General features: G+C 53.1%; 5 protein-coding genes across 5 annotated transcripts; 4 read left to right on the forward strand and 1 right to left on the reverse strand.

The window, feature by feature from the left end:
* Positions 1 to 251: 251 nt before the first annotated feature.
* On the forward strand, positions 252 to 3033 carry AB675_8835 (Leucine--tRNA ligase, mitochondrial; the record flags this gene model as incomplete). Its single annotated transcript, XM_018149316.1, has 2 exons — positions 252 to 611; positions 661 to 3033. The coding sequence occupies 2 exons, from the start codon at positions 252 to 254 to the stop codon at positions 3031 to 3033; spliced, it is 2733 nt and encodes a 910-aa protein (XP_018004395.1).
* Positions 3034 to 3289: 256 nt separating this feature from the next.
* Positions 3290 to 4229, reverse strand: AB675_8836 (uncharacterized protein; the record flags this gene model as incomplete). The annotated part of the gene is made up of 3 exons (XM_018149317.1): positions 3290 to 3684; positions 3729 to 4079; positions 4133 to 4229. The coding sequence occupies 3 exons, from the start codon at positions 4227 to 4229 to the stop codon at positions 3290 to 3292; spliced, it is 843 nt and encodes a 280-aa protein (XP_018004178.1).
* Positions 4230 to 4739: 510 nt separating this feature from the next.
* On the forward strand, positions 4740 to 5771 carry AB675_8837 (Store-operated calcium entry-associated regulatory factor; the record flags this gene model as incomplete). Its single annotated transcript, XM_018149318.1, has 1 exon — positions 4740 to 5771. The coding sequence occupies one exon, from the start codon at positions 4740 to 4742 to the stop codon at positions 5769 to 5771; it is 1032 nt and encodes a 343-aa protein (XP_018004543.1).
* Positions 5772 to 7679: 1908 nt separating this feature from the next.
* On the forward strand, positions 7680 to 10129 carry AB675_8838 (uncharacterized protein; the record flags this gene model as incomplete). The annotated part of the gene is made up of 2 exons (XM_018149319.1): positions 7680 to 9425; positions 9452 to 10129. 2 exons carry the CDS (start codon positions 7680 to 7682, stop codon positions 10127 to 10129), a joined length of 2424 nt encoding a protein of 807 aa, XP_018004442.1.
* A 5025-nt stretch (positions 10130 to 15154) lies between these two features.
* AB675_8839 (Global transcription regulator sge1) lies at positions 15155 to 16445 on the forward strand (the record flags this gene model as incomplete). Its single annotated transcript, XM_018149320.1, has 2 exons — positions 15155 to 15918; positions 15965 to 16445. 2 exons carry the CDS (start codon positions 15155 to 15157, stop codon positions 16443 to 16445), a joined length of 1245 nt encoding a protein of 414 aa, XP_018004616.1.
* Positions 16446 to 17720: the final 1275 nt, after the last annotated feature.

Consider the following 17720-nt stretch of genomic DNA (forward strand, 5'->3'; position numbering starts at 1 on the left):
CCAAGGTTTTGCTTTGACACGGATTCTCCGCGCAGGCTCATTTCAAATGACGATGCGACGCGCTTTCCATCACCACCAACGCACCGCGATCTTAGCAATTCCTTCCAGCCACGACATGCTTGAGCTGCGCACTCCAGCGCCTTGAACTGCGTCACGCTGGTGTGATGCTGTGGAGGAGCGTGTCATCCAGCCGCAATACACCAAGATGGCTTGCACTATCTGTCCCTACGATCGCTGGTCGCGCACGACCGATGTCTCATGTCCCATTTCATGACATCGATAAGAAGTGGCAGCTGAGATGGACGGAAGATGCAAGTGCGCACCCGTCCACGGCGGCTCAGAAGAGCTATGTGCTGCCCATGTTCGCCTATCCGTCAGGGTCGTTGCATATGGGACATGTACGAGTCTACACCATCTCGGATGTCATTGCCAGATTCCGTCGCATGAGCGGCTTTGACGTACTACATCCCACGGGCTGGGACGCGTTTGGACTGCCGGCCGAAAATGCGGCGATAGAAAGAGGGCTTGATCCTGCGGTCTGGACGGCAGAAAATATATCAAAGATGAAGGAGCAGCTGAAGACCATGAACACCAGCTTTGATTGGCATGCTGTACGTTTGTCACGGCCTGGGAGCTACGTAGTGCTGATGTAAGTGGTAGGAAATATCAACATGTGACCCAAGCTTTTACAGACACACGCAGCGGCTCTTCCTTATGCTGTTCAATCGGGGTCTTGCATACCAAGCAAATGCGCTCGTAAATTGGGACCCGGTGGACCAGACCGTTCTTGCCAATGAACAAGTTGACAGCAATGGGCGATCGTGGCGATCCGGCGCAATCGTCCAGCAGATCAACCTACGTCAGTGGTTCTTTCGCATAACCGCCTTCCAAGAAGCCTTGCTGAAAGACCTCGACTTCCTCTCCAAGGGCGGGCGCTGGCCAGAGCGTGTGATCTCGCAGCAGAAGAACTGGATTGGCAAGTCCTCTGGTGCTCGAATCCGAATAGATGTGAAGCATGCCGATGATACCATCAGTCATCATTATGTCTTCACAACTCGGGCAGATACTATTTTCGGAGTCAAGTATGTTGCATTGTCGTTGAATCATGAGCTGTCGCAAGCAAGCAAGACAGGACTGCCAGCCTTACAAGTGTTGACCGAAGGTGACACTTCCAAAGAAAGTGGTTCGAAAGCCGGGGTCGAGCTGCCCTACAAAGCTCGCATACCGTCTGTCTCGGCAGAGTACAACTTGCCTGTCTTTGCTGCGCCATACGTGCTGGATGGCTACGGTGATGGAGCAGTAATGGGCGTACCAGCTCACGACACCAGAGACCTCGAATTCTGGCGACAACACCGCCCCACGGAGGAGATACCGCTTGTCATTCAGCCTCTTGGTTACACAGCCAAAAGATTGTATGTTGCACCTGATGAGGTGCCAGAGGCTTTCACTGAGCCCGGCACGCTCACTGAGCTGTGTGGAAAGTACGCCGGACTCGACAGCACCACAGCTGCTCGGCAGGTTGTGGAAGATCTAAGCTCTCAGGGTGAAGATCCGCACAAACATGCCGCCCTGGTCGAGAACTGGCGATTGCGAGACTGGCTTGTATCACGACAGAGATATTGGGGAACTCCCATACCAATCATTCATTGCAAAGACTGTGGCGCCGTGCCCGTGCCCGAGCAAGACCTGCCGGTGGAGCTGCCAGTACTGGATGCTTCAATGAAGGGTCAGCGAGGCAATCCTCTGGAGAAGATTGAGGACTGGGTCAACGTACCGTGTCCGACATGTGGTGGCCCTGCAAAGCGAGAAACAGACACGATGGATACATTTGTCGATTCATCGTGGTACTACGGCCGATTTGTCGATCCGCACAACACTGAGGAGCTCTTCTCGAAGGGCTCCGCAGTAAAGTTGCTCCCTGTCGACACATATATTGGCGGAGTCGAGCATGCAATTCTGCATCTTCTTTATGCTCGCTTCATCTACAAGTTTCTTTGCAGCGAGGGACTGATTCCAGGCCAGGAACGAGCCATCGAACCTTTCCAACAACTCATTGCTCAGGGCATGGTCCACGGAAAGACGTTCTCCGACCCAAATTCTGGACGCTTCCTGCGCCCTCACGAGATCACAGAATCGGACTCGGGCCGACCTATGATCAACGGCACGGAAGATGTGGCTAACGTGACCTGGGAAAAGATGTCGAAGAGTAAGCACAACGGGGTCGACCCATCCATCTGTATCAGGAAGTACGGAGCAGACGCAACGCGGGCGCACATACTGTTCACGGCTCCGGTGAGCGAGATCCTGCAATGGGACGAAGAGAAAATTGTTGGTATGCAGAGGTGGTTTCATCGGCTTGAAAAGCTTGTACATCACCCAAGCATTCTGCTGTCTGCACTTGGCAGCAACAGCATTGAGCGACTCGACCCAGCAGATGATGTCCAGGCGCTAAGCAGCGAAGATGCGTCTGTCGTACTGCTGACACACGCCACAGTCCAAAGTGTGACGAACACCTTCACTTCAGACATCTACAGTCTCAACACTGTAATCTCTGATCTGATCAAACTCACAAACGGCATCTCCGGTGCCACGCTGGAGGGGCTTAACCAGAGAGTAGCCAACATTGCAGTATATGCACTCATGCGCATGACAGCACCCATCGCTCCGGCATTCATCGAGGAGTTGTGGGAGCAAAATTGCCTGCGAGGAGACGTCCCCCACAAGAGCATCTTTTCCCTCACCTGGCCTGCCTCGGTTATGACCTCAGCGCAAGAGGAAGAGCTCAAGGGCTCAGGGACGATGCCCTGCACTGTGCAGATCAACGGGCGGAAAAGGTTCACTACTCAGATCCCGAGGCCCAGCCCGCAGGAGAGCAAGCGGACAAAGCCTTCAAAGGCACGGATCACGGCTGTGATGGACACGGTGCTCAAAACAGAAGACGGTCAACATTGGTTGAGACACAAGAATAACTGGACTGGTGAACAGAGGGTGATACTTGTTGCCGGCGGGAAGATTCTCAATGTTGTTTTCTAGAGAAGAGAGTCCTCAGCATTCGTACACGAATGAACCACTTTTCAATGCCATAACCCACTGGTATGAGCAGCATATGCCACGTCATTCTGTTTGTGCAGTCTTCTTGTCCAGCGGCCCATGTAAAGCAACATGATTCGATTTGACTGTACACGATAACCAGACGCGAGCTGATCATTCGGCACCGGAGCAGACGAGAGAAGTCAACAAGACGCCCGTTGAAAGATATCCATATCGATGATAGAACGATGCAAACAAATTAAGCGCTTCTTTCAGCAATCATCTCCTCCAGTCGTTTGATGCTCAGAAAGAAATAAGAGTTGCGTTCCTCTTCATCCCTGCCCCTGCTGAAGTCCTCGCCAACGCCATAGTCCTTCAAATAATCCCTGTCAGCGACCAGATCATCCAGCGAGCACCGCACCCAGTCGAGACACTGTTCCCGCCTTTCACGCCTCGCTGCCCGTCGTCCCTTCTCCCAGATAATGAATTGATTCTGAATTTGATTGCGCTGCTGCTTATTCGGCTGTCCAGTCTTATATTCGCCCACGTCGGCATCCTTCTCCGTGAAACGGTGAGGTACTTTCGAGAGAGCTTCCTCGTTCAGCCACGCTTCGGAACCAGGCTTCTCTCTTGCCTCAATGGCAGCCAGCAAGGCTGTATCCATCTTGCCCCAGGCTCATCACATCCACCGCATTCACCAGACATCTTGGAGGTAGTGATATTGCGGTGGCTTGAGTCTGCGAGGGCCATGGCGAAGTTGAATGCATGCACTGGAGAGCCCATGCCAAGCAATTTGGCAACAACCCCAGCGTGTTTGGCGGCCGAGACCGCGTAGTTGTCGACGGTTATGGCACGGCTGTTGGGCGACATGGCTTTGACCTTCTTGTCGAGGTCTAGGTGGCGCTTTTCTACGTCCTTCAGCTTGTCGTTGAAAAGCTTCTTTGCTTCTTTGGCGGAGTCCTTCGATTTCGAGGTTGACTTTGTGGTAGATGTGGTGGTGGACTTGGAGCCCGCCGACTTTGGTGCCGGAGCAGCTTCTGCCGTGGCTTCTTGGCTGGCGCTATAGGCGGCTCATCACTATTGCTGTTCTCGTCGTTTTCACCATCAGCCGCCCATTTGCGCTTGCCTGTGGCCGGCCCGGCGTTGGTCGGTGGCTGAAGCCAGGTCTGGAGGGCGCCAGGACGACTTTTCGCAGCCATGGCGATAGACTACCTCGAAAGATTTATGGAAGAAGGAGGAGGAATGAGAGGTGCGCGGACGTGGAATGAAACACATTTTGGAGTTACAGGAAAGATGGGTTACGCGTAACGCGATATGCATGGTCTTCGCGTACCTTTCGCGTTATCAACCGAGATGACTGTGTCATCGGGCATACAAACCATTAGTGCCATCGTGTAACGAGACTGATGTCATTTGTGGTGGTGTAGCAGATAGATTCTTGATTCGATGCATCTGCATTGCGGGTGAAGTTGGTAGCCGGCGGTGCGCGTGTCGTTCAATATCGGTCGCCGCTTTGGGCGCGGCTTTGGGCGACAAACAGCCCAGGCTGAGGCTGAGGACAAGGTGGCGCTAGGCATCCAGGCAACGATCATTGGTTCCTTGCTTCTGGCCACCTCGCCTCTTGGATCAGCGATTCATATATCTTCCACACCTGTGCCTTGATCATGCAAACGTCCGCGTTGCATTCCTAAAAGGCGTGTCCATCCAAGATGCTCTCCAAGTCGATTTGGCTGGCCTTAGCGGCCACAACCCTTTTCTATGTCTGCGGAGATGCGGCCAAAGTCACAAACCCTACCAAAGTCCCCAAGAACGCCATTCTTCTCTCACAGGTACAGTCCCTGACATTCTACGGCGGCAAGCAGACGGCATCGCGACGCGTTTCGCCTGTCCCCCAAGCGCAGTGTGTCGGACCGCCAAACGTTTGCAGCCTCTACAGCGTCGACGTCATTCGATGTACGAACGAAGGCGCCGACTACGACGCCGAGAATATCCAATGGTCGTGCAAAGCTTCTCTGCCAGAGGAGTTCAAGCTTGGTAGCACCGATGTTATCTGCGAAGGTTACGCAAGCAGTGAAGATCCATACGTGCTCAAGGGCAGTTGTGGTGTCGAATATCGACTGCTGCTCACCGACAAGGGAGAAGCAAAGTATGCCAAGCAGAAAGGGTTTTCTGCACGCCATGAGTCAACAAAAGCAAATGATGGCGACTTTGTGGGGTGGGCATTCGGACTAGTCTTCGCTGTGGTTGCCATCATCATCCTCTATAAGTTGTTTGTTTCAGCTCGGGACGCCCCTCCACGAGGACCAAGGGCGGCGCGTCCACCATATGGAGGTTATGACGGAGGCGGAAACGACGACGACGACCCGCCACCGCCTTACGACTCCTACCCTCGGAACAACTACGGTACCGCAAAGAAGAAGTCAGCACCTCGAACATCAGGCTCGACCTCCACACGTGCCAGCTCGTCCCGGACTCAGCAACAAGGCTGGAGACCTGGCTTCTGGACAGGCACAGCGGCTGGAGCTGCTGCTGGCTACATGGCAGGCAACAGAGGCAACAACAGAACTCACACACAACCGGAGACGAGAGAGCAGCCACCCAGCCGTGGACTCTTCGGCAGGAGTACTGGTGGCAACACTGGTCCCAGCTCATGGCAGGCTCCGTCTAGCCCTCCGTCTGCACCGAGCTATTCGAGCACCACACATGAATCGACGGGTTTTGGTAGTACACGGCGTCGTTGATGCTAGCCGGTCAACCGAGGACGAAAGTTTGCCAAGTCCCTTTTGCACGCTGAAGGTCTCCAGCGTGGCATATACCATGTGATAAATCTCAAGCCTGTGTTGCTGTAGCTCGAGGTCGGTCAAGTCAATTCAGCGGGAGGGACGCAGTCACCTCGTTGCTGGAACAGCTGCTGTCCGAACGCGGTGAACTGTCGGTCAGCTGCCTAGCGGATCAGTGAGGAGAGGAGAGGAGCCGCATGCAAGCTTGTAAAGGCGCCTTCCTCTTCGAATGTGGTCTGGAGTTCATATACATGGCCAGTGTACTATGAACGAATCAGGTCCTTGTGCGATACGAGATGTGTTATCATACAGCGCTGCAGATGCCAGCTTAAGGAGTCTGACATTGATTCATTTGCGCAGCCACCAAAGTATGCAGCAACGGTAAGCTGAAATGGCAAACTAGGAGTCCCAAGAAGATGCCGGCTGCGACATCCATCCATATCACCTGCTGAACAGAGGAGACCACGAACCAACCGGTATTCCGCAAGATGTGGTTCTGCAAGGATCTCCTTTGCATCTAGATCGCTCTGAAGGTCTATTTGAGCCCAAATGCTCGAAGCCGGCGGCATATCAGCACTTGCAGCCGCTAGCGTCTCCTCTTCCCCAGACCGCTCCGAGAAATGTCCGCATTGCGAAAGGGCGGATTGTGGAAACGCTAGGTGTCGAATACAAAGTAACGAACATGTACCAGTTCGGAAGCAGAATGGACTATTGGGACCTGAAAAGACAGCATATTCGTTGTCACAAAGCTGGAGGTATAGGGTTCGATAGTGATTGTAGCGGAGACGAACGGGTATATCTCGCGCGAAAGCATGTGTAGGTTTGCTCGACCGCAAAGCATATCACACATGGGATTCTCAGAGTCGTCGAATACGCCGAAGTCTGTGCAGGTCTTGCCGGAGGTCTCTCTTGGGTATGCATGTGACTTTTGAGTAGGACCCGAGTGCAAAGTTATGATGTGCCGCAAGTATATTCGACATACGCTTTTCGTATCGTGCTCGAATCTCAACATGCTATCAGCAAGCTCTTCAACCTGGATTATGTACTGAATGCTCCTACGGACACCTCGCTGCTCGTCTAGCGACTGCCATATCGACGCTATGGACTAACAATAATCCGTGTGGTGATTGTGTAGCAAGGTTCACAGACGACGCCGGATGACAATCTCTGGTCACAAGGCTTCGTGTCAGCCCTACGGTGACACGAAGCCTTTAATGATGCCCGGGCAGCCAATCGCACTCAACGATGGTTGTACTTGCAACTCATCGCAATCAGCCTGTATACTACTCACTGGATGCTTGATAGAATATAGGCGGTCTCTGTAGTGCTATCTGAGCATCAGTATATCCTCGTTCTTCATTACAGACGTGAGCACCTCAGATCTACTTCCCGCCATCTCAACGACGCGTAGAGCGTAGCGTCGGCTTGCTTTGCCACAAGGCAAAGCCGTGTCGAGGTACGATTCTGGTAAGACACCCGCGAGATCGCTATCTTACGGCCGCGCCACGGCCTGCGACCTCACAGAGCGTGCCATGCAAGAATCCGTCTCGACTTCACGGCATGTCTTGGCGCTGAGTCTGGTGCCTGTTTGTTTGCTGTACATCAAACAGTGAAGACAAAAAGTGAACACGAACGCGTGCATTGAGTCATATGAGGACAGGCAATTTGTTGGCTTCAGCCGCGATCCTACGACAAGGTGTTCGTATCGCTCGATGTCCCGGGCTGCGCAACACTGGACGATATTCAACAAATTATTCACCTGACAGTACGCAGCAGCCAAATGCACGGCGACTCAACATTATTGAGCGTTTGAGCTTCACTGCTTCCGTCAACTTCGCAAGTCTTAGTCGAGCGAGGGCTACGACGATCATGGCGTATCCGGATCCAGCAGAAGACGTCGTCATCGACCTGACCGACTCTCCACCAGCTTCTCCCCAGCCAACATACAGCAGTCGTGCGCGAGGATCATACAACAATCTAAATCAACCTGTTCTACTGCCGAGACATATCAGGGACGATAGCGATCCGACAGATCATGAGGCAATCGATTTGACAGACGACAATGACGACGACGAAGATCTGAGGAAGGCTATTGCACTCTCTATGGCGGCAAATCAGCCGGCCTCGAGTAAAGGCCAGAAGTCGATACTGGGCGAGAACGGGATCGATTTAACGGGAGAGGGTGACGGAGATATCGAGCTGGAGCGGGCGATTGCGCTGTCCCTGGCCGCCGGGGGCGAGAAGGAGCCTGCTGTCAACGAAGCTGTTAATATGGACGAGGGCACTACCGGAATCGTAGAAGACCAAGTTGCGAGCAAGGACGGGAAGCATGAAGGCGACCATGACAAGTCAGCATCACCAGTGCCAGTAGCTCAGACTACTGGATTTCTGGGGCTTGACCGGAAGGCCATGGAGGCCGAAAGACTTGCGAGACTAAAGCGAAAGCGCGACGGCGTTGATACTCCTGCCACCAAACCAATCTCGAATGGAGGCTCGCCAAAGCCGAAGCCCACAGTATATGAAGATCCTCAGCATCCAAGCAGCAGCAAGCGGCTCAAGACGATAGATGGTAAAACCAGTGTTAATGGCACAGCTTCCACAAAAACCATCAGCCCTCCTCCGAAGTCGAAGCCTTCCGTACGACCAGCCGACTCTACTGAGAAAGCCGCAAAAGCAGCCGTTGCTCACAGGGACCCACCTTCGTCTTTACCATCACTGCCACAACCCCGCTACTTCACGGCGCCGACTCTGTTACGCACTTTCACACCCTACGACCAAAACAGCGACCCATCGCAGCCAACGACAACACTGTCTTCTCTGCTCGCTTCGCCTGCCACCACATCCACAGCAAATCTGAAATCCGCACTGCTTTCTTCGTTCACCACAGACTTCGACTTCTTTCTTCCACTATTCGACACACGGACCACCAAATTCTTGCTCATCCTACATGCCTCCTCCACAGCAATTAAACGCGGTCTAGAGGTCGACTTTGCCGATGTTCCAAATGTCGAAGTCTTGGTCCCTCAAGCTTCGGGTGGCATGCAGGGCGGTGGCACAATGCATTCGAAATTCATGGTGTTGTTCTATGATTCCGAGTCTGACCTAAGAGATACAGCAGATCTTTGGCAGCATGGACGTTGTCGCATTGCGATACCGACGGGCAATCTAACTGCATACGATTGGGGACAAAACGGTAGTCTCGCCCGGAACGCGCCGAAGCAGGCGAGGGAGAATGCCAGAGTGAACGTGGAGAATTTGGTGTGGGTTGTGGACCTGCCTGTGCTTGAAGCAAACCGTCCCAGTGCAGAAATGCCCACCAGAACATCCTTTCAAGAAGATCTCACGGCCTACCTCACCAGTCAAGGAGTGCCTGGCTCCGTCCTCAGAAAGCTCGACAAGGTCGACTTCACCGCCACAAGAAACGTCGGCTTCGTAGGCAGCGCTGCTGGCTTCCACTTCCCGGACGCAGATGACGGCAGTAGCCAGCAGACTCTCTCGTTCGGCGGCAAGCTCAGCACGCCAGAGATTGGGCCCGAGTCAACCTCGGGCATGGGCCTTTACTCCCTTGCAGGAACCATCCGCCGCCTGAACCTCACTGCTGACCCCGACGAAATGGTGCAAGTCGACTTCCTCACCAGCAGCGTCGGCAGCCTTACTCCCCAATACCTACTACGCTCCACTTCGCCATCAGCGGACACCTCGGTCATCCAGACTCCTGGTCATCGACTAAGACATTCACGACCCCAATCACGCTGCACGAGCTTGAACAAACCATGCGCATCTACTTTCCCTCCGCAGCCACAGTCGCCTTATCCCTCCCCGGCCCCAACGGCGCAGGCACGATCTGCTTTGCAGAGAAATGGTGGAACAACGGCGTCTTCCCTAAACATATCCTTCGCGACGCAATATCGAAAGCCTGTGACGGCAAGGGTCTAATGCATGCGAAACTCATTGCTGTGCGCTTTGAACGCGCCCGCGCTGCCGCTGACGCGAAGATTCTCATCGGTTGGTACTACGTTGGCAGTGGAAACTGCAGCGAGAGCGCGTGGGGAAAGCTTGCGGAGGTGAAGGAGAAGGGAAGTAAGGAGAAGAAGACCAAGCTCACGGTGAAAAATTGGGAGACGGGGGTCGTGGTGCCGGTGTACGCGGCGGAGGGGAGCAAGGTGAAGGCTAGAGACGAGGTGAAGATGGAGGATTTTGTGCAGGCAGTGCCGAATTTGCCGTGGAGGATGCCGGCGGAGGGGCTGGTCGAGAGTGGGAGGGAGCCGTGGTTCTTTGAGGGTGGGTTTGGTGGTAATGGTGGCGGAAGGTGGAAATGATGAGCGTCAAAGGCTTGTCATGGACGAGAATGCATTCATGGATAAGCTGCTGCGCACGAGGTATGCAAATTGCACTGGGCATGGTGTTTTGCTTGGGCGTATTGGGTTCATGAGGCTTGGCATAGCGAGGATGGTCTGGTTGAGTAGGGAGGCTGTTGACAACGGTCAGGGAATATTCAAATCGTTGGTCTAGCATTAGGCACTGGGCTTTGATATGGTCTAGAAGCGCGATGGGACCTTCGTCTGCCGCGACAATGTGTTCACTGAACTCTGCTCTGGTGAAAGTCAAACATCCGCTAATTGTCGCTATTGATGTGTCGATAGCACATTGATGTAGCACACTTAGCTGAGAAGACTTCACAGCTGCACTTCCGGGGAACGTCGCGGAGTCGTAGCTTAGTATTAGTACATGGGCGAAGACGTATGCTTAGCAACTCGAAGGACATGACAAATTTGGTATGACTTGCCTATCAGCATGTATACCATAGCATAAGATGTGCAAGGTGCGCCTGCGTCTCGGGTACAACGGCAGGGACCATATGTATGTGGGCGGATATTCTAGGTAAATCATCTTCAGAACGCGCACGTCGGTGTGATGAAGTTGCCGACAAGTCATTGTAAAATCGTCAAATGCACAGACTGATGCAAAGGAGATGCGCGAGGGCCTGGACTCTTGCATGAAGACCAAACATATCTAACTTCAAGCGGTAGCAGGCCAATTGCCTACCACTGGTTTTCGCTTACCTTTGGTGAGGTCTACTTTGAGTTAAATGAAGTTCAAAGTTCACGATCTCGTGTAACTGCCAACGGGATGGTTTGTTCGGCAAGCAACCGAGGAAATACTGTGGCGCCCGCGGGTAGGAGATCAGTGGGCAGCTCCGTTGAGAAAGACTGTTCGAGAGCAGAAGAACACGAGGCGATGGACGAAGGATTGCTACTTTGGCCCCTGTCCAAAGCTAAACGGCGCTGATCAGGCTGATCATATGTGATTTGACCTCGCGGAAAGTCGATATGTTCAGCCGAACCGGAAGGCACGGCAGTTCGACACTGTTGCGTAATGCTCACTGCTCAAGTCTCAGGTATTGATCCTTAGGCCGTCGGATAGCATGGGAGACGTGGCGAGTGCGACACACACGAATCGAGTCAGATGCTCACGAGGAGTAAGCCGAGTGCGCAAGTGTAACGGCATCCGTGGCGGCAGGCTTGTCGAGAGGAGAGGCCGCGTGAGCAGTGTAGTGTGGTCGACTGGCGTTCTCGCACTCCAGTTTTCGGCTATCTTTTAGCATGCTGCAGTTTTGTGGGTTGCTAGGATTGTCCGATGGTTGAGTTTACAGTGTACCTGAGTCTGTTTGTAAGGGGGCCAAGTGCAAAGTCTCACCGTACATGTGTGACCCGAACCAGTTTGGCGCATAATGCAACTCAGTGGAAAGATGGTTGCTTCCCTGTATCCGACAGTATGCTGCATCGAGATGTCACCAACATGAAAGCAGACATCGGAACAGTACTGTGGGCGTGCGTCAGAGATCATGCTTGGATCGTTGATGAGGGTGAGATGAGGCTTGCTGGAGAACAACAAGAGCTGGTCAGAAACAGCGATGATGATCTCATAGCACAGCTACTTCTGGCAAGAAGGGGTTAGCGCCTTCCATACCTACAGTTGACAGACATGGCATGTGCCACGTACGACTGGGCGACCAATAGAAAGGTCCCGGAAATTGATTTGGTCTCGCTCATCTACTAGTCGTGTTAGGGAGGTCAAAGAGTGGCAGACTCCTGGTCAATTCGATGGAATCTATGATGGCAATTGCTAGCATGATTGATGAGGTAAGGAGGATTTCGTCACAAGCGAAAGTTGGAGCTCGCCAAAGTCTAAAAATCTTGCTTCAACGCCAAGCTTTGTTGCCCAGACATTCAGAGCAAGGATCGAGGTGGGGTGCTTCCTCGGGTGATCGAAATCGCCTTCGTGGACTGCTCGGAGTGATGGTTTCATTTCATCGACCGTCGACTGCAAGGTGCCTCTCTGTGGGAAAGGGAAAGCTCCTTGAGGTGGTAAAGCAAGAGGCTGGTCGCCCGCGTATGATCCCCGTAGCAATCCTTCCTGAAATCATTGTGATGTCTTCAGCCGCATCGCCATGTGACCGCCATTTCAAGCTGCGCCAAACTGAACTAAGATGCGGCCTTCCACATCCCCGTCCGCGCGTCATGTACGAAGTCGTTGCAGCGAAAAGAATCGAGATGCGCAGGGTGGTAACGGCCGATAGATTCCACTCCTTGACAGGTGCAGTCGAAGACGCTGACATGACAGCCGCTAGGTGAGCTGGCTTCGGCGTGTACAGACGTGGTCTGTTTCTAGCTGGGAGTAAAACAATCGAGGGTATCTCAAACAACCGTTCAGCCACAGGAACCGTGTCCCCACCAAAACAATTATCGCGTTTGCATCAGCGATCGTAACAATTTTGGCCGCAGCTGTTCATGGGTCGTGCTCTACGTGCCTGAGCGAGAGGACATCGGATCGCTATTTCGCAAGCCACTGACACCATCTACAAATCGTGTGCGTGCACGACCTTGCATGCACTGACGCGCACGCAGAAACAACGGTCTACCAGATTTTCGGGACCAAGGGTTCAGCCAATACGGTAAGAGTCGGGCAGGGATGATCTGTCGCGAATTTTGCGTGGTTTGCAGCCCACACGGGCAGACCACGCTTCGTATCAAGTAATTGGACGGTGACACTAGGTTACGTTTCCGATCTCTTGTCGGGTTGTTGTGTGCAGGCGCGCCACCCGTGACAGCAAGGCCGCTGCATTTGCATCGATCACTGCATGTCAGTCGTGGTGAATACACCGATGAGTATTGCCGACTCGTGCGCTCAACAGCCCACTATATCTGGGGAGGGAATAGTGTGGCTGAGATCACAGCTGAACATCGAGGCAGGGATAGCATTTGCGGTAAATTGACTGTCTGCAAATAATCCACAACATCGATTATACTGGAAGGCTTCCAAGACTTCATACCACAACGATCGTCGACAAATGCATGGCGGTGTCGGGCTTGGCCGGGTGAGGCGATCACAACAGTGTATTGATGAGTTCATGTGAATCATGGACTTGGCTGGTGGCAGTGCAGCCACTTCGTACAGGTTTGCAGGCCCTATCGCTTCAAGCAGTCTGCATCAGTTGTCGAACTCGACTCTGGGCGCCAACTCGGTAATTGAGCAGCCCAGGAAAAGAAGAGCCGCTGATTCGTTCACTGTGCACTTGCCCTAGGCTGCTCGCCAATCGCCAAATAATCGCCATTATTACCTACGTATTCAGACGCGACAATGTCTCGAAATCCTTCGATTTCGTCTGTAATGTCGCTAGCCCGTTCTGAGCAGCCTAGTAGAACGCAGCGCTGGGTCTCAGGGTCGGGCTTGAGAACCCGATCATCGGTCTTGCAACTCGCATACTAGGGCCGATAATGTGGCACCATTCCGATGCAAGAAAGCCCTTGCAGTGTAGCGGTACGAAGTTTCGAAGGTCTGTTGTCACCGTGAACATCTGCTTTGAGCGGACTGCGACCTCAAGAACCGTGCACAGACACGTGGAAGAGGCGTTGCCACGAGAGTTCTCATGCCAGCAAGAACTTGGAAGTCTCGAGAGTTCATCATCTTCTTGTCTAAAGTCATTGTTCGGGAAATTAACTATCATGCATCAACGCTTGTGACCAAACCTCTCCCCAGGAAATCGTCTACCATTCTTAGTCTCGAAGCATATCTGCACAGATGCTGTTAAATCCAAGCCATCTTTGCAATAGTAGTCTTCGAAATCTGTTGCGCACGAGGGATCGCCATTGCGTGACTTCATAATTGATTTAACGATGCTTGCACTGGGTAGCGCATGTATCCCAACTTGCCGGCCTGGTCGAGTGCCGGAAAAGCCATGGACAGATGTGCGGAAATGCATACCTACCGAGGTCACCTCAACTTCAAATATTGCCAAGTCAGGCTAAGCTGTAGCATTCGCTGGGTTATTTTACAGCTGAGAGACACGTAACGTACAGCTTTCAAATGTCACGACTCAGTTGAGTCAAGCCCGGCAACTTGGAAGTGACAGCCGCAAGACAGCTGGCTGAAGTTGGTGGTTCCGCCGACAGATTCCTCGGGGTTGTTTTGAGATGTTTTCCACTTGCTAGCTCGTCGATCGCAACGAGTTCCTGACTACCAGGTCTTGCATGCTTTGTTAAGCGATCAGTTCCGCCTCTCAGCCCATCCGGTCTTCTCCATCAGACCCTGACCGCGTCGCCTCCCACCTGTCCACGGCTCCTGGCTACCTCAATCGTTTTATTGCAAATATTGGGTAGCTGATCATTCGCCATCACAACAAAACCCAGGTGGTTGCCCAGCTTCGATCTCATTTCTCAGAAGGGTGTATTGCGCCTTCCCCGCCTAGGTTCTGTTTTGTGCGTCACGGCAATCGCCCCCTCTCGTCGACTCCAGCGCTCGACGTCGACGCAACCTCATTCGAGCAACTTAATATTACGGAGACGAACTTCGTTCAGCAGGGGCCTTGTTTTGTTGCACCTGTACATGCCTGTGCTTTTCCTGCATCCACATCGACCGAGCAGAAGTTAAAGTCAATTATTTACTGTCTACTACACAAGCCGTGGCTTGAACATCCAGGATCCGCCCACAAACCATCCTTCACCCTTGAGAACAGGTGTAGATCTGGTGTTTTATTAGTAGGGGCTTTCGATCACCTCACAGCATCTGGACCTACCTCTTGTATCAAACAATCAATCATCCCCGCCAGTTCATACGCGCCTGGCTTGCGCATCACGCTGCAAGAGTTCACAAGGAACCGTTCTTCGACTCGACGGTCTTACTCTCCATCCGTCAACTTTGTGAGTGCAAGGTCTGGGAAGCTTATAACCGAAGACAAGTTTCCTTAAGCTCAAACCCTCAAGCACATCTGCGAACTCTGGCGGACTACACCTTTGTGAACACTCTATTCCAACTACTACATATATCTGTAGGCTGCGTCGACCATGTCCACGGGCGGCGCGGCGTTGCAGCCGACCTTTCAAGGCCATGTCGCGACAACTCAAGATGCTCTGATTTTGTTCGAGGCATGCTTGCAAGGCCACCTTTCTCATGTTCCACGTCGGCCTCACGATCGTGAACGCAACTCGCTTATCCGCAGCGGCTCGGTTTTCATCTACGAGGAGAATGCTTCCGGCATCAAAAGATGGACCGATGGCGTCACCTGGAGTCCCTCTCGAATACTTGGCAACTTTCTGGTCTACCGGGAACTCGACAAGCCATTTCCACCTGGAGAGAAAAAGCGAGCCATGAAGAAGCAAAATCGACGTCCTAGTCGGCCAGGTGAGCCGTACCCTGGAGCCATGGGCGGCGGCAGCGAGAATGGATCCTTTGGGGCAGAGCGGACTCCTACCGAGACGGAGCGGCAGCTGATTGGGTCTCTGATCGATAGTTACGGCTTCAAGGCTGATGGTCTGGTGAAGAAGACCATGAGTGTCACTGTGCAGGGCGTCACACATCATCTTGTCAGCTACTACAACGTCAATGAGGTGGTCGCCGGTCAACTACGAACACCGGGTCAGACAGACAATCTGCAATACATCCGACCGCGCCCGGAGCTGACCAGCAAGCAGAGCTTTCGCTCGCCACTCGAGGACAATGAGGATGTGGACGGTATAAGAGATGGGTCGAACGCCTATCGCTACGGCGTCACACCACACCACCAACCATATGTGCAGGACTACAGACAAGCCCACTATGGCATGAACTCGTACTATCACCTATGAGCCAGGCACCGCCCACTGGCTACTCTGCAGGCGTTCCGCCCATGTCATCAGGTTACCTGCAAACACCGGTCGCGACACCTCAGATGCCGACTCAGCCCGACCTGAGTATGCCTCCTACGATCAATCCAGCTACAATCGCGGGTACGACTCCAAGGCGCCAATTTCCTCGTCCATGCCGTCAATGATGAGCGACCGTAATTCGTCAATCATGTACCCACCGCCATCCAGCATGCAACGTCCGATGAATAATCTGAGCCCCGTCGGAATGGACCAAAGTCGAAGCATGAGCTACCGTCCCAGTTACGGTATGGGTTCCACAGCATCGCCAATCGATGGTCACCGTCCAAGCGATGATCGTAGAGACTCCGGCGCCCCGAATAGCCAGATGTACGGAAGCCGACCTCCTTACCCATATGAAGCCTCTCAGCAGCAGATGCATCAGCCTCCCTACCCGCAGAACCCCAACGGTTCGGGGTCATGGTCTACCAACAGTCATCCGCAACAATCTTAGGAAGGCAATCGCAGCAATTTTGGTACTCCTACAAACCTCGCAACGCTGAACTCGCCTTTTGATCCCAGCCAGAGTCAGACCTGTCTTTCTTCGAAGACTGACTCCGTTCTCGGATCGCACAGCTCGTCAGCCTAGTTGCCAGCAGGGTCCACTACCTCAGGCTTGAAACCTTTCTGGCGCACTCTCTGTCGACTGCAGGCAACTCGCGTGGAATTCATAAAAGCCCTCATTCAGACAGCCGTCAGCCCAGCAATTACCTGCAGTAGAATACTCAGACCAGATGCCCCGCAGTGTCTTGCCGCACTCATCATTACCACCACCAAAAATTGATTCTCATCACCAAATCGGCTGATGTGGGATGGAAGAGGTCAGGTCCACACAATCACAGCTCTACATCACAGGGGCACCCGTTCGCTGACCTGCAAGATCCTTCACGGGACGACGATACAACGACTCTTTACGTTCCGGATGAGAACTACGGCCGACAACAAAAGCATCAATACCATGGGAGGTTCTCTGTCATTTGCATTGCCCCTACCTATTTTGAGGTATGGAGATAGGAATTCGCATCCATCAGAAGGGCGTTCTCGGTAGCGTACTAATATAATCGATGACGTTGAGCTACGGGTTGGCGATCTATTCTTTTGTGCTTCTAAGAAGCGCTTGCGACTCATTCGTCACTAGTCCCTTAGGTGACTGTATATGGCCAGTGTTTCAGATACTGTCAGTTCAGGTGCTGGGGGACCTGCTCTGTTCTCCTCCTACAGATACTGTGGTACCAACGAGAAACTGCTTAGGCTACAGCAAAATAAAATAGTCGTGCTGGTAGAACCCGCACAGTAGTACACCAACCGCGGCAATAGTGGGACGCAGGCGTGAGGGCGAGGGACGAGGTGGCTACGAGTTGAGCACAGCACTTTGTGCTTTTGGTAGTGAAACATCCGTCCAAGACATCTGTGCCTTCCAAGGCTGCCTTGGGGCCTGCCTCACAAGTGCAAGATGGAGTTGGCATTAGGGCAACAGCGACCGTGCGTAGTGCCTTACTCTGGTAGACTAGAAATTTCACTGGAACGAGCCTGAGCAACATCTGACGCCCGTTCGTTTCCAATACTGGTAGAGATATCGAGCCGGCGAGCCATGAGGCGTTGCAGCTGTGCAACAACGTCGTCTGCTTTTCAGCGCATGTGATTTCTTCGTTCATCAACCTTACACCCAAGTCTCTTCCAAACAAGTCAAAACTATCGCGAAATCTGCCATCACGTGTACCAGAGCCTC

The sequence above is a fragment of the Cyphellophora attinorum genome (genome assembly GCF_001299255.1).
Source record: "Cyphellophora attinorum strain CBS 131958 chromosome Unknown Contig3, whole genome shotgun sequence".
Lineage (NCBI taxonomy): Eukaryota > Fungi > Ascomycota > Eurotiomycetes > Chaetothyriales > Cyphellophoraceae > Cyphellophora > Cyphellophora attinorum.